The sequence below is a fragment of the Olea europaea genome, unplaced genomic scaffold (genome assembly GCF_002742605.1).
Source record: "Olea europaea var. sylvestris unplaced genomic scaffold, O_europaea_v1 scaffold1831, whole genome shotgun sequence".
Lineage (NCBI taxonomy): Eukaryota > Viridiplantae > Streptophyta > Magnoliopsida > Lamiales > Oleaceae > Olea > Olea europaea.
Genome location: NW_019236075.1, coordinates 107,671 through 122,505, shown reverse-complemented (window position 1 = coordinate 122,505; position 14,835 = coordinate 107,671). Strand labels below are relative to the sequence as shown.

Here is a 14,835-nt window from a genome sequence, read left to right as displayed (position 1 = left end):
GTGATATAAAACACAAAATCAATTATCCAAGGAAAAAATTATTGTATCCGGTTAGGAGTGAATGGCTCATCGGTATGCATATAAGGGTCAAATGGGCAATAATAAAATACTTCCTGAACGAATAGTAATTGGCATGATAAAAAATTCCTACAATTCGCTGCCATAATTTTTGTCTCACTCTCTCATGATGCACGAGAAGATTTTTTTTGGAAGGGACGGCTACAGTAAATCACTTGTGTAAGTCAACAATGGAGGCAATAAAATGGTCTCATTAATTTCATTTCTGGAAGCTACATCATCTAACGAAGTGAAAGGATATTTTTTAAGTGAAACTACAGTAAAATGGTTCTATAAAGTCAATAAAGACAGCAATAATGCTGCCATATTTCATTATTATTTCCAGAAGAACTTTTTTTTTTGTGATGAATAGCGCATAATAAGTTCAGCTACAATACAAAACAAGTTAAGTGTGAAACCGCTGCCTCAGGTTGAACAGTAAATGTTGGATCCTCTCTTTTAAAGTAAATGGGAAATATAGTTAAATTTTTACTTAATAATATTGAAATTAATAATTTTTTATCCATAAGTAGCTTTTACAATTATAAGTATTCTTATTAATACTTTTAAATAACTTCTTGTAATTTTTTTTACTAACTTTTTACATTTTAGATAGTAATTTTTTTTACTAACTTTTTACATTCTAGATAAAGTCATTTTTTTATTAATATTTAATTTAAGCAACTAAATATATCTAAATATTTATACTTAACAAGTTTTTAAGTTAATTTTTTTTACGTATAAGTAGCTTTTGCAATTGTAAGAGAAGGTGAGATTAATATTTTTTTTAACTATAAGTAGCTTTTACAATTATAAGTTTTTGTAATTAATTTTAAATTACTTCATGTGCTTCTTTTACTTGTAAGTCATTTTTTAAAGTGTAATCTTTTTTTTTATTTAATTTACTAAACGATTTCTTGTAGACAACGAAGTTTGTATCTGTTTTCTCTTCTTTTTCCTCTCTCTTTGCAGTGTTTCAACACTTTCAACCTGTTGAGACGTTGAAGTATCCTTTGGTTGATCATCAGGAATTGGATCTCTTCCAATAGGAATGTCTTGTTGCATACAACTTATAATGGCTTCCATATTTGATTGCCAGTCAGAAAACTTTTGCAGCGTATTCTTATTTTGTTCATGAACATAATATCGTATGGAATCTAGACTGGTATCCACATAAGAGTGCATGGTCTGGTAATGATCTTCTAGCCATTTTTGTTGTTGTTGGAATAATTGTTTGTCTTTCCCCAATTGTATGTTAAAGAAACTTGACAATGAAGTGTCCATGTAGGAACGCAAGCTAGATTGCAGGTAATCTTCTTGCCATTTTCGATGTTGTTCGAAGAGCTGTCTCTGGTTCTTGATGAGTTATTTCACTCATGATTTTCGCACAATTTTAGCTTGATTAAATGATAGATCTTGTGAGTATAGAACGTTTTTAATGTGTTTGTTAGTGTTGTTTTGAAGATTAGGAGAAGCGATGTGAAAAGAAGTATTAAAGTGAATGAAGAGACCAAAAACATGGAATGGGGCAGAAAGACGGCGCTTAGGTGCTGCATTCATAGCGCTTAGGCGCTACAAAACTGAAAAAGGATGAAATTTGAACCAGAGAGGCAGCGCCCAGGCACTACCATCAGTGCCTAGGTGCTGAAGACATAGCGCCTAGGCGCTGTAGTTAGGGCTTAGGCGCTGTCTTGTAGCGCCTACGCGTTACGATTGAAAATCTAGGGCGCATTTTTTTGGGCCATTTTTAAATCCATAAAAACCCTACTTCTACATAAAACGGAGGGGCACCTACAAATACATCTTCCTCATACTTTTGAAGGGTTCTTTGACATATTGGAGAGAAGTCAACGAAAAGGGAGATTCAAAAGAGAAATTAAAGAAGATTAACACCAAGATTTGAAGATTAGAAGCATTCATTGGAAGAGGAATGAGATCTTGGTGCAAGAATTCTACTTTTTCTTCTACATCTTTATTACAAACTCGGTGATGTATTCTAAGACAAATTCCTACTTTTCTTCTTGTATTATGAGTAGCTAAATTCATTGTTAGGGGGAATAATGTAACCAATTGGGATCTTTTACATTTTCTTATTAAGAATTTCAGTTTTTAATTCTTCCATGTGTTGATTTTGCTATGAGTTGAATGCATTAAATTATTAGATCAATAATTTGATGATTTTTGTGAATTCTTTACAAATAGAGATATGAGTTTAGGATTTAGACCATGTAGTAAAATCCAATAAATTGGTATAACGAGTAGAGATACATCTACCATTTATTGCGGTCATAATTGAATTCCTAAAATATAGAACTCATTTAACTAAGTTGAATTTGCATAGAGATATGAAATTTAATTAGTTGAATAGGCTCAATGAAAACTCAAGAGGGGTAAATTGAATACAATAGGAGAATTCGACCGAGCGCTACATTAGAATTGAGTTTTAATTTGAGATGTAAAGGTGATCAATTGGTGAAGTTATTCTACCCTAACATTCATTCATTATTTGATTCTCCAACCAATCGTGTGAACATTCATTTATTTTCTAGAATTTAGATTAAAACCCAGATTTTACAACCTTTGATTTGTGTTAGTCAAATAGTAGTTAAAGAAAGATTGAATTAAGTGCTAGAAAATAGTCCTTGTGGGATCGACAAATCGGACTCTTAGGTCCACTATTATTTGTTACGGGTCGTACACTTGCGAAACAAAATTTTACAACAGTTCTCGTAGATTTCTGTTCTCAAATTGCCACATATATCGTACACATTTTGTATTATATCTTGCTTTTGGAAACCCAACAGTTCTACCATTCGGTCTTCAGTTACATAATTGATGACAACATGTACACATTAATACTTTCACCTCATCCTTCCAATATCACGTCCCCAAAATTAAAATATTTATTAAACCATTACGTCTTAGTTTGAAATTCTATAAATAGGCTAACACAATGCTTCAACTTCACATCTACGAAAACAAAGAGATTATCATTACCATTTACAGCTTTCATAGTGTAACACATTCTAACTTGTATTCACACAACCTTCTTCTTCTCCCTCCATATTAACTACTATCTTACATTTATAGCTATATTTATCTACGAGTAATAAAATGGCTGCACCTCATAAATTCATACCACAAATTTCAGCTTCAGAGACTAATTGGTCAGCAAAAGTTATCGTGGCAGGAAAACAATCCCCAAAGACTGCTTGAAATTCCAATAGCCATTACCAAAATATTGCTCTCATGGATTTAGAGGTATATATATTTTTCGTTCCAATAATTTTCTGCCTATCACTATACCTATGTGTTTCGTAAATATCTTCATACTTTTCTAATGTTCATCATGGGAATAGAGTGACAGGAACAATGTACGATGCCAATATCACTACACTAAAGGATGAGTTCCAACTTGGAAAAACATACGTTGTCTCAAACGCAACCGTTAAAGATTTCAAAAGTGAATTTCGGAGTTCTCCGGATCAAAAAATTTGGAATATAACAGGTAGAACGAAGGTTGAGGAATTAAATGAGGATAACTTGAATCTCCTATTCTCAAAATATGAACTCACTCCATTTGATCAACTAGAGAGGCATATGGTCAAGAATACAGACATAAGTAGGATTTCTAACATATTCAACTTAAACTAATCATTTCAAATTTATTACATGCAAAAATACATAAAAAAAACACTTTACGTGACCTTCTCGTAGGTGTGATGGGTCTCGCTATAGCTGTTCGACATAAACGACTTATTCAAATTAACTTTGGTACAAAAGCCTATCTACAAGATGTTATCTTGATAGACAAATAGTTCAAAATTGTGATACTAAATTTATGGGACAACTTTGTCGAACGGGAATGTACTACAATAATTAAAAACCTTGCAAATAGACCCATCATATGGGCTACAAATCTTAAGGTTTTTTCTTTCAACACTAAATACATTTTACAAATACAACTTCATCTATAATGCTATTATGATTTTTTTTTAAGGAAAAAAGTCATATAAATAATTCCTAATTTCTTTTCTGCAGGCATCACACTTTCAACCAAAGTAAACAGCAATTTTTTCATTGACGTTCAACTCTGGCCATTGTAGAATACAAAGAATGGTACTACAACATACCCAACACACATTTTGCTTTTACAGCTTCTTGTACAAAAAAAAAACAACAAAAACAAAAACAAAAACAAAAAAAGAGAAGTATTTTAAATCTAAATTTGTCATTATTTATTGCAGGGTTGAAGCTAACAAAGAAACACTTGACAAGATGACAGAAAATAAGTCTTTTATTGCTGTCAGCCCACCAAAACTTTCTCCTCCAACTAAGAATGAATTGACACCAATTGAGGATTTACTAGGAGTCTACCTAACGATAATTTTATACTTAGGAAAACATTCTCTCAATATTTCATAACGCACAATATAGCAACAACATACATTTTCCTTCGTACTATCTCCCTATCTAATTACAGGAGACATATGTTTTAACAGAAAAAATTCTACTGGATGAGAGCAAATTGGAAAATAGCATCAAGAAACAAAAAATTTTGGTATATGTCTTGCAGCAATTACAAGAGGACGTTCAACGCAAACTTTGGAGAAATTCATAAATGTCGCTTTTGTAAATATGAACACGCAAAAGCTATCCCAAGGTAACTTCTTCCATTACACATAAGTTCAAATTTTACTAATAATTACTTCATGAACAAGGTACATAAATTATAGCTGGAAAAAAAATGTTTTTAGGGTAAATGCTTTCATTCAACTTGAAGACAAATCTGGTTCATTAGATATAACCATCATAAGAGATGCAGTAGAGGTGTTATTGGAAAGTGATGCCAATGCCATAATGGACCATCTTCACAAGGTAAAACATCACGTCCGGCATCCTTTAATAATACTTTCTTTCTTCACAACAAATATGTCGCTGTATTGAAAAATATATTTCGTCTACACAGGAGCGAAATACAGAATTCAATGGTGTCATGAAATTGGAAAGTGATACGAAAAATGCTGTTTTACCTAAAAATGACAGAAAAGTGCTATGATCCACTTGAATACCGTTTCGAAATCATATTTGTATTCAACTCCTCCATGCCAACTCAAATGAATTCTTCAACTATCCCAAATGATCCGAGCATGCCAACTAAAATGAAAGAAAGTTCTGACAATAAACATGCAAAAGGCAAGAACAAAGTTGATGGCCAACCCGATGAAAATTACACAGTTTCTGAAGAAATTACTCCACCATATGCAAAAAGGTCTCTCTTCCAACCATCAAATGTACCTACTGAAGCAGAATCAAGACCCAAAAAAAAAGACTCACACGGGCTATACAACTGATGATCAAACCACTGTGATCACTTCCAAAGAAAAGCATGAGTGAACAACATCTACATTACTTTTGTGACAATAGGCAGCAGTGTTTTATTTTATAATTTTTAAAGAAGGTAACATGATCAGCCTATTTCTATCTCTACATTAACGGCCCTAATTGTATACCTTTGGGTAAAGACTACGGTTATAATACTACCGAATGGCAATACATATCTGCTTTTGACTTTAATAAATTGTTGTACAAATTTCAGTTTCTTCATTATCTTTCTGTTCTAAATAATACAATTTTTAAATTAAGTAGAAATAATAAAAATTTATGATGCAACAAACAAGAGATAAAAAATATTTAAAAAATTTAAAAATTATGATAGAGTTTAAATTTTTAATTCAAATAAATACAATGAAAAGTAAAATTTAGTAATTCAAAATTTAACAAATTACTTTCTTAAACAATATATAAATATTATTTAATTAAACAGAGAAATTAAAAAAATTAAATTTACAAATATTAAACAAAGAACATATAAATATTTTTTTTATTGAACTAAAATTTAGAGAAATAAATTTTATCGTAAAGAAAAAACAACTAAAAAGAAAAAAAGAATTTATAATGTGAGCAAAACAAACTCATAAAAATATTACGTAATTAAATAAATTAAAATTATAAAAATCAGACAAACAATATTCATATTATTTCATTAAAACTGAAGAAGATAAATTTTATTGTAAAGAGAAAAAAATTAAAATGAATTTTAAATGCAAAAACAAAAATTACATTATTAACATAATACATTTAAATTAAAATTATGCATTAAAAATAATACTCTCCGTGGACGAAAATGAATCTCTTCGTCAGCAGAGAGTCTCGTTTCTAAAAAGGAGAAAACTCTCTTCTAAAAAGGAGAGTTTTCTCTTCTTGAAAGGAGAGTTCTTCTTCGTGATAGGAGAACTCTCCTTCCAAAAAGAGAATTTAATTTATCATTACTTTATGTGACTACTTCAAGAAAGATGTTTTAGAAATCCAAGCAAGTATTGAAAAAATATAAATTTTAATGAAATCTATTACAAAATTGAAAATCTGAATTCAAATTTCCTAAATTCCAATAAAATATAAATCTAAGGCTTATTTTGACAATTTATAATTCTTTATAAAAATTGTTTTTTTCTATTTCAATTTTTTAAGTTCTTTTTTGTAATTACTATATGGAATCTTTCCAATTAATATTACAGATAGCTTACCTCAAATTATATTTTTATAACCAATTGATTCACTTCTTCTTCAAACAGTAAATTCGTATCAACATTCAAAACGCTAATATCATGTTCAAAATAATCCTGCCTGTGCAATAGACTAGTGTATACACAATTACGTAAACCCGAAAAATAAAATAAAAAAAGGAAAATTTGCGGCTGCTTGAGAGAAGAAAAAAAAAGGGCAGCTGGGGAAAATTGAAAAAGAGGCTGGTTTATATATTTATATACACACATTGGAGGCAGCCAAGAGGTGATAACATTAACATACACACAAACAGTAAGGAAGGAGCAGACAATTTAAAGAAGGGGGAAAACGAGCTGCCTGCTGGAAATATATACATTAAGAAACAAAAACGGCGGTAGTTGGAGTAAAGAAAAAAAGGTTGCTGCCTGTACAAAATTTGGAAGACAGACGCGTGCTGTGAGAATTGGAAAAGGAGACTGAATTAGTTATGTGAAAACACAAAAAAAGGGCAGCTTCTGAGAGAGGAAAAGGGAGAATTACACAAACAAATTTGGACGGAAGATAAGGCAAACACGAAGACGACAAAGACGTGACCATGGCAACGTCAATTTGGAAATTAATTAAGCTTCGTCAATTACTCAGTGATGTCGTTCAAGTTTTATTTGTTTAATTTCAACATCATACGTGGCTAATTTCATTATTGCTAGGATATTATGAACCTTTGTTATGAAGTTTTTAATTTGAATAATTAAATTGACGTTAAATTTGTTTGAATGTTTGGATGTTTATTATCGTTTTTCATACTTTTCAATTAGCTGGCCACTAGTTAAATTGTTTTGGGATTTTGTTGTTATCGAAAGAGACAATACGATCATTAGTACAAAATAATAAATATTGTAAGGTTCGATAGAGGATAGAGATATATACCTCTATGATTCACATGGTTGTTTAAAGATGTTCTAGCTTGTTTAATGCATTTATCATATTCGCATCTTTCATCAAGAGATAGGAATGTCACATGAGGAGAATAAATTTGATAACTATCAAGAGAGATTTTCAATTAAAATAGGAATATTAATCAACAAGAATGATTTCAAATTGTCAATTTAACATCAGTAAAGGCACCTTTACACTACAGTATATGAAAATAACTCAATTTGTATCATCATCAGGCCGTATGTTGACTTCTGGCAGGAAGTAAAACATCCCCCTCCTTTCAATAGGTAGAAAGGGAGCAGCTTGTTAAAGAAAAATATATGTTGTCTATTCGTAAATCCAAATAAATTAGATCTATGCCTATTAACAAAATAAAAGGAAAAAATTTAAGAGAACCCAAAGAAAGAGCTACTGCTCTGTGGTTCCAATGAACATTATTAGAACTTTCTCTTCAGAAACACGTATACCAGTTCAAATTTTCGAAATAACCCGAACAATCCATGAAAATAAGGAAAAGTGAAAAACCCTTACATCGCCCTCATCTTGAAAAGCAGACTTTCCCCTAGAAATTCCAATCTGAATAAAGAAATTCACATGGGTTTCTGCAATCCAGTGCGATACAAATCTTCTTAACAGATTAAAAACGGAATTTCAAGATCCTAAACAGCGGAATTCCCTCAAACGACAGCGGAATAGGATATCACGTAATTTGGTGATACAAAACAAGAAAATTTAGTCCTCCGAATCACTATTCCTTCTTTTGGGTTTTGGAGAATTTGGGTTTTCGGCCTATGGGAAAAGAGTAGAATAAGCCGGTAGGTATCGTTTTCCTTATTTTTTCGTTAGGTTAGGGATAACCGTCGCCTTGCAATGTGAAGGGGAGGCAAGCTCCGATTCAAATGGCCGACAAAGATGCTAATGTTATCGAGAGGGATGACAAGGTGCACGTTAGCTCCTCCAACGTAGCCGGCCACAAAGATGACCAGAAACTCCTCGGGGGCGCCATCGATTCGCTACCTCTTCTCGCGGTAAAGGCGTGTTCTTGCTTTCACCCTCTTTTTTCTCTGGTTTACTATCTATACATTTTTTTCCCTCTCCATCTTAAGATCCGAGAAACAAGTGCTTGATGCGCTATGAGTTTGCCTTTCAACTGAAAAAATGTAAAATATCCATGTCAACGGAAGATAATATAATGAGAGAGAGAAAGTACGAAGGTTTATGTTGTCACAAATACTATTAATTTCACTGATTAATAATGACTTCTAAAAGATTATTTACTACAAAAATCTTCAAGTCGATTAATAAACCAGATCATGGTCATAAATTTAACTGTCGTTTATGAACAGGCGTGTTCTTTCTGAAACTGAAAACTGAAAAGACACGAAAACGGCAACAGACACCCTTTCATCATCTATAAATAGATGAAAAGATTTGGCCTTTTACATCAGTGTATTAGAATCCATTCTTACAAACATACTTTCTTCATCATCTTTGCTGTTAATAATCAAGATTTTTGGCAAAAGCACACAATGGCTGCCAATAATAGGATTCTGATGATCGCCTTCATTATGTTCGCATTTTTGCTGATGGCAATGGCAGAAGGGGCGGAGAGAAATACGAATGCACATTGCATGATAGAGTGCTATTCCGAATGCATGCAAATCGACATTTTTACGCACTGGGATTGTGAGAGCGGGTGCAGAGTTGCCTGCGCAAGAAGACACACAAGGAAAGTATCAGTGGATGCTCAAAATGGGTTCCTGCCTTCGTGGGTTTAACAGTCATCACAAAACTTTATCACATTTTAATGCGTAATCTTTTCATTTTATATGTCTTTGTGAGAGAAAGCGGTCAAGTTCCGGTTCCTAGTAGATTTTCCGGAGTTTTGATATGACTTTATACAATAACAAAGTGAATGAATGTCTTCATTTTCCTGATATATCAGACTGGTTTTCCTCACAGTAACTGCTATATTAATTATTTGTTCATCGTCTTCCAATTATTTAATCGACTTACTATTTGGTTTATTTACATATTGATAGGTCAAAAAAGCCATAAATATTGATTTGATCATATTTTCTGTATATAAGAATCATGTTTAGTGAAACGATTGCTAGTTACACAATATCACTTCCTATAGCAAAATGTAAAATAAAAATGTCTTATGTATCTTCTATTAATTATATATAGAGGAGCATAACGATAATGATTATAATGACCGAGTTTGAAGTTTATTAATTAATTAACAAGATGATGGTATCAGTGTCATTCATTATCAAGAAAAGAATTATATTCATTTTGTAAATGCATTTACCATAACAAAATGATACATTAACATCAATAGAACTTCAAAAATAAAAAATAAAAAATTATTGAGGTTATTTCACATTTGCAAAATTTATTTATTTATTTTAATTTTTCTTTCCAAATGTTAAACTTGAAGACATGGACATAAATTGTGCATTGTTTATGAACAGGCTTATCCTTAAATAGTTGAGAAGATCATTGACTTTTTATATCATCACTGCATTAGAATCAAACGTTAAACTTGAAGACATGGGCATAAATTGTGCATCATTTATGAACAGGCTTATCCTTAAATAGTTGAGAAGATCCATAGCCTTTTTACATCATCACTGCATTAGAATCAAATCAATTCTTAAACATAAACCTTCTTCATCATCTTTAGTCTCCAACAGTGGGATTCTGATTATTGCTGTCATTTTGTGTGCTTTGATGGCTATGGCACAATGAGAGGACAGAAATAAAAATGCACATTGCATGATAGAGTGCTATTGGCAATGCAAACAAATCGAGATTTTCACGCCCAAAGAATGTGAGTCGCCCATGCAAGATATGAAGAGAGTATCTGTTATTTATGTTCAATCACCAATGCTGATGCCCGTAATTCTTAAAAGAAAGGGTGGAAGAAAGAAAAAAAATATGTCTTGCCATACATGGCTATCTACGATGTACATTATACTTCCCCTATATATACATAATAACGATAATGTACTGATAAAAATCATGAGCATAACAATAATGATCAAGACCCCAGTTTGAAACTCATTAAATGACATGGAAAACACTTGTCGTATATCATCATTTACATTATCTTTTACAGATTGATGAGGTATCAAAAAGAAAGTCATATGACGCAATCATATGGATATATAAAATATAGGATTTCCTATCCTAGCATGATAGGGAGAGCTAATTTAACGGATTATGATATTATTGATCGATTTGGGCGTATATGCAAAAATATTTCCGATCCTCTTCTACTAGGAAAAGGTCCTTCCAATGCTCTAACGCCCACGCCAGGCATGAACCGAACTGTCTCATGACATTCTGAATCCAGCTCACCTACTGCTTCAATGGGCGAACAACTTTTCTCAACTATTTTTTTTATTTCCCCCTTTAATCCTGCTTTATTCTTATCGAAGTGTTTTTTTTTTTTAATATAAGTTGATCTATAAGTGTTCTTTTAATATATATTTGGTTGATGAGATTTTGATCGAATCAAATTTCATCACATCATTTGTTGTTGCAAATCTATAAATTGTGATGCAACCATAAATTTAATCATGAATTGTTTTTTAACAGGCTTTACTTTTTTCATCATCTTTTTCGTTAAATATCAAGATTTTGACTCAAATACACAATGGCCTCCAAGAATGGGATTCTGAACAAATCTATAAATTGTGATGCAACCGTAAATTTAATCATGCATTGTTTTTTAACAGATTTTACTTTCTTCATCATCTTTTTCGTTAAATATCAAGATTTTGACTCAAATACACAATGGCCTCCAAGAATGGGATTCTGAACAAATCTATAAATTGTGATGCAACCGTAAATTTAATCATGCATTATTTTTTAACAGACTTTACTTTCTTCATCATCTTTTTCGTTAAATATCAAGATTTTGACTCAAATACACAATGGCCTCCAAGAATGGGATTCTGATCATAGCTGTCAATATGCATGAGCTGATGGTTATGACAGAGGGAAAGGGGAGAAGTGGAGAGTCGCCTGTGCAAAACATACAAGGAGAGTACCTGTTAAAGAAAGCATGCTAATGCCCATTACCCAGGCAGCTTGTTATTTGCATTTAACCCCCAGTGCTCGTGCCCGTAATTCTTGAAAGAAAGACTAGAAGAAAAAAATAAATGTGTTGCCATACATGAACATAGTTCATTCAAGAAAACGAATTTCTAAATGCATATATAGCATATATACATTTTGATGAAGACTGTCTACACTCTACAATTTACTTTCCCTATTTACACATAATTACTAACATCACATAAGATACAAACATGAGTACATTACATTGAATTTTACAGATAGAAGTATATTAACCAGTGAACAGATTTCACTTCCTCTAGTTTATTATGTTGTTCTCAGAAGAATTTTCTGATAGTCTCCTTTCAGAGTTTCTGGGCAGTTCATTCTTCTTACTTAGCAGCACATGGTCATCTGTCGAGCTTCCTTCTTTTTCGGTCCCTTCTAGATTGATCCTTCTTCTCATCAATTAATGATATTAAAGTTTGAAGGCGTCTAGAATGTGAGCTAACCTGTCCATTAGAAGCAGATTCAACAGCGACAGCTGCCCGATACTTGTGAATAATCTGCCACAAGTATATAACGAAAGCAAGAAAACAAACTATCCCACATATAAGAAATAGGACCCAGAAGCTTCTCAGGTGAAGACGGTTTGATTCAATCTCGGTATCATCTGTAGTGCACAAGTTTTTCGTAACCCACTTGTCATGAATTCTCTGGAGATCTCCATTTTCTGATAGCGTTAAAATTGCTGTTGATAAGTCAATGGTCAAGGGGGAGTCCCGTGGAAATGCCTACATAAAGATGCAAGAAATTAGCCATCGAGGAATTTTTGAAACTGGATTTAGTCCAATCATAAGCAGGTTTCACAGGGCACTGGGAAACAAATAGAAGACAACGAAATAAACAAACATTATCTTCGTCAAAGTGCACAAATGCGCAAGCGCAAGCAGAACAATAGATGTTACTCACAAATCCCCAGCCACTTTTGGGGAATGCCTGACCAACAATCCTGAACTTGCAATGGCTTGACAAGAAAAGCTCTACATATGGACGTTCATCGACAACTGCAGTAACACCTCCTTTTTTCGGACCCTTTAGAAGTGCAGTGGCGTACTCTTCTGGGGATCCAAGGGCTTTAAGCCTGGATTTAGGAATACCAATTTCATTGGTCAGATAATGTTCTGCAAAAGAACCCACTTGGTATCCAATAGGATCATCACCATCTTTTAAACTTTCGATTCCTTTGATAGGAGAATAGAGCTGTTCAACTGTGAGGATAGAGGTCAAACCAGCAGTGTAACTTGAGTTAATTATTAAGACAACAAAAAGCCATATTATCAGCACTATACGCCCAAGAGTACTCATTGGTTTCTCTTCTGCAAAAAAAGAAAAGCATCAGAAGGTTATATCGATCAATGAGGAACCAATTGTAGTGGAAAAATATTACAAGAAAGATTCATCGACACAGTTTTCACTTACTGTGTGAAAAAAAAAGGTTGAGAGGCTGAACCTGCAGGAGAAGCAGGCAAAAGGGTGTGAGAAACCGGTTCTTCATAACTGTTTTCTGTTCTTTTGGTTAAGAATGACAAACCCAAATTATACCATCAGACCCCACAAAAAGTTGAAATACTGGTAATTGACCATGCATCTTTCTATTATCAAAACACTGCATACCTTTTCTCAGAGGCTCAGACACCAATATGGCAATAGAACAGCATGCTCAGACAACTAAAAAAATTTAAAGGTCATTATCTAACCAGATATGCTACAAGAATTCGTAAATTTTGACATGTTGTGATAAAATCAGCTACTTTTGACGTTTTTACATCAAGGTAATTAATCAATTATTCAGAAGTAACCTTTTATCCATCCAGGAAAAAGCATCCCCTGCCAAGGAAGAGAGTTGGCATAGATCCATGCAGTTTTATTAAGTACTTTAGTCCATGTTTTATTAAGTACTTTAGTCCATCAAAAGAACTTGACATAATTAAGGTTTTTCTCTAAGTAGTAGACTCTCCAAAAACTAATAATTAATATCAGGAGAAAGGTAACTGAAGAACAATAGGAGACATGAGTTCTGATGGTCTTTGACAGTGGACTCGAAGAATGGTGCTAGATGTCTTTTACTCCATTCTTGAAGTTCATAACTTCAAGAGTAACTGAAAGGAAGTTCTACCAATTGGGTATTAGGGATATTAACATGGATGCAGAATTAAGCTGGTTATTAAAATTTATTAGTTCCAGTACAAGAGAATTTTAACTTGGAAAATAGATCGATAAATTTGACAGTTATCAGTTGCTATTTTGGATGGTAGTTTAATAAACATACGTATTCCCTATCAAATCTTGTATGATTGAACTCACCATAGAACGGTTATCAGTTGCTCCTTTGGTGGACCGCGGAACTCATCATTAATTCGGTGCTCCAAAACCCATACAACTATTCCAACAAAAAGAAATAAAGCAGCAGTAACACCCCATAGTGCAGGAGAAAACGGTCTTAAGAAAGCCCAAGCACCTGTATTCAACTCCCTAACTGGGACTAATATAACAAGTCCAGATGCAGCATATGGCTGTGTAAATTCTACATTTCTTTTCCGATCTGTCACGATGGCAATGTCACCAACAACCCCATTAAAGAACTGTGACAAGTAAACATAATGATTAGCTAACAATATAACCAAGCACTAGCAGACTTCATCCATACATGTGTGCAACTCAAAATAACTATAACCCTAATCATATTTAAATAACATACTTACTCCTGTTGTAATTAAATTCACAATCTCGGTGTAGTTCGGATTTTCATGGCCATCTCCATACGGAATGAATTGAAATGGAACAGCGTATGGCAGAATGTTTATAGCAGCAATAAATACGTCTATGCAGAATCCTTTGAATATATTAGTGTTTGGCACTTGGGATACAAATTCTTTGTAACTAAACCGATTGGGTACACCAATTCTCAATTGCCTCCCATTATTTGGAAAAACCCATCCACGAGGATTTCTTACTGTGTTTCCTGGCCAAATAACATCATATAGTCGTTGGTTTGCACTTGAACGATTAGGGGGCCTTGAATATAGAGTCTCAGGAGGCACAGTTGAAAGTCCAGAATAATTTGACCAGTAACCAATTTGATGGAAACCAGTTCCAACGATGTTTATGATATCATATGCAGGAGAGATGATACATCTATCAGGA

General features: G+C 33.0%; 2 protein-coding genes across 2 annotated transcripts in view; both read right to left on the bottom strand.

Moving 5' to 3' along the window:
* Positions 1-14,835, bottom strand: part of LOC111378535 (glutamate receptor 3.3-like) — a 41,443-nt gene that overhangs the window by 23,920 nt on the left and 2,688 nt on the right. The window contains exon 2 of the mRNA XM_023001756.1: positions 14,394-14,834. Coding sequence (XP_022857524.1) covers positions 14,394-14,834 — 441 coding nt within the window. The remainder of the gene's footprint in view (positions 1-14,393; position 14,835) is intronic.
* LOC111378545 (glutamate receptor 3.3-like) lies at positions 11,717-13,986 on the bottom strand. The gene is made up of 3 exons (XM_023001762.1): positions 13,111-13,986; positions 12,601-13,007; positions 11,717-12,422 (listed from the first exon to the last, which is right to left on the bottom strand). Exons 1-3 carry the CDS (start codon positions 13,184-13,186, stop codon positions 12,039-12,041), a joined length of 867 nt encoding a protein of 288 aa, XP_022857530.1. The 5' UTR covers positions 13,187-13,986; the 3' UTR covers positions 11,717-12,038.

Excerpts from the sequence above, each read along its gene's own strand:
- LOC111378545 (XM_023001762.1), bottom strand. The coding sequence starts at position 13,186 with ATGAAGAACCGGTTTCTCACACCCTTTTGCCTGCTTCTCCTGCAGGTT. Across the intron at positions 13,008-13,110 it reads CAACCTTTTTTTTTCACACA|AAGAGAAACCAATGAGTACT; the intron begins GTAAGTGAAAAC and ends CTTTTTTTGCAG. Across the intron at positions 12,423-12,600 it reads CCAAAAGTGGCTGGGGATTT|GCATTTCCACGGGACTCCCC; the intron begins GTGAGTAACATC and ends ATCTTTATGTAG.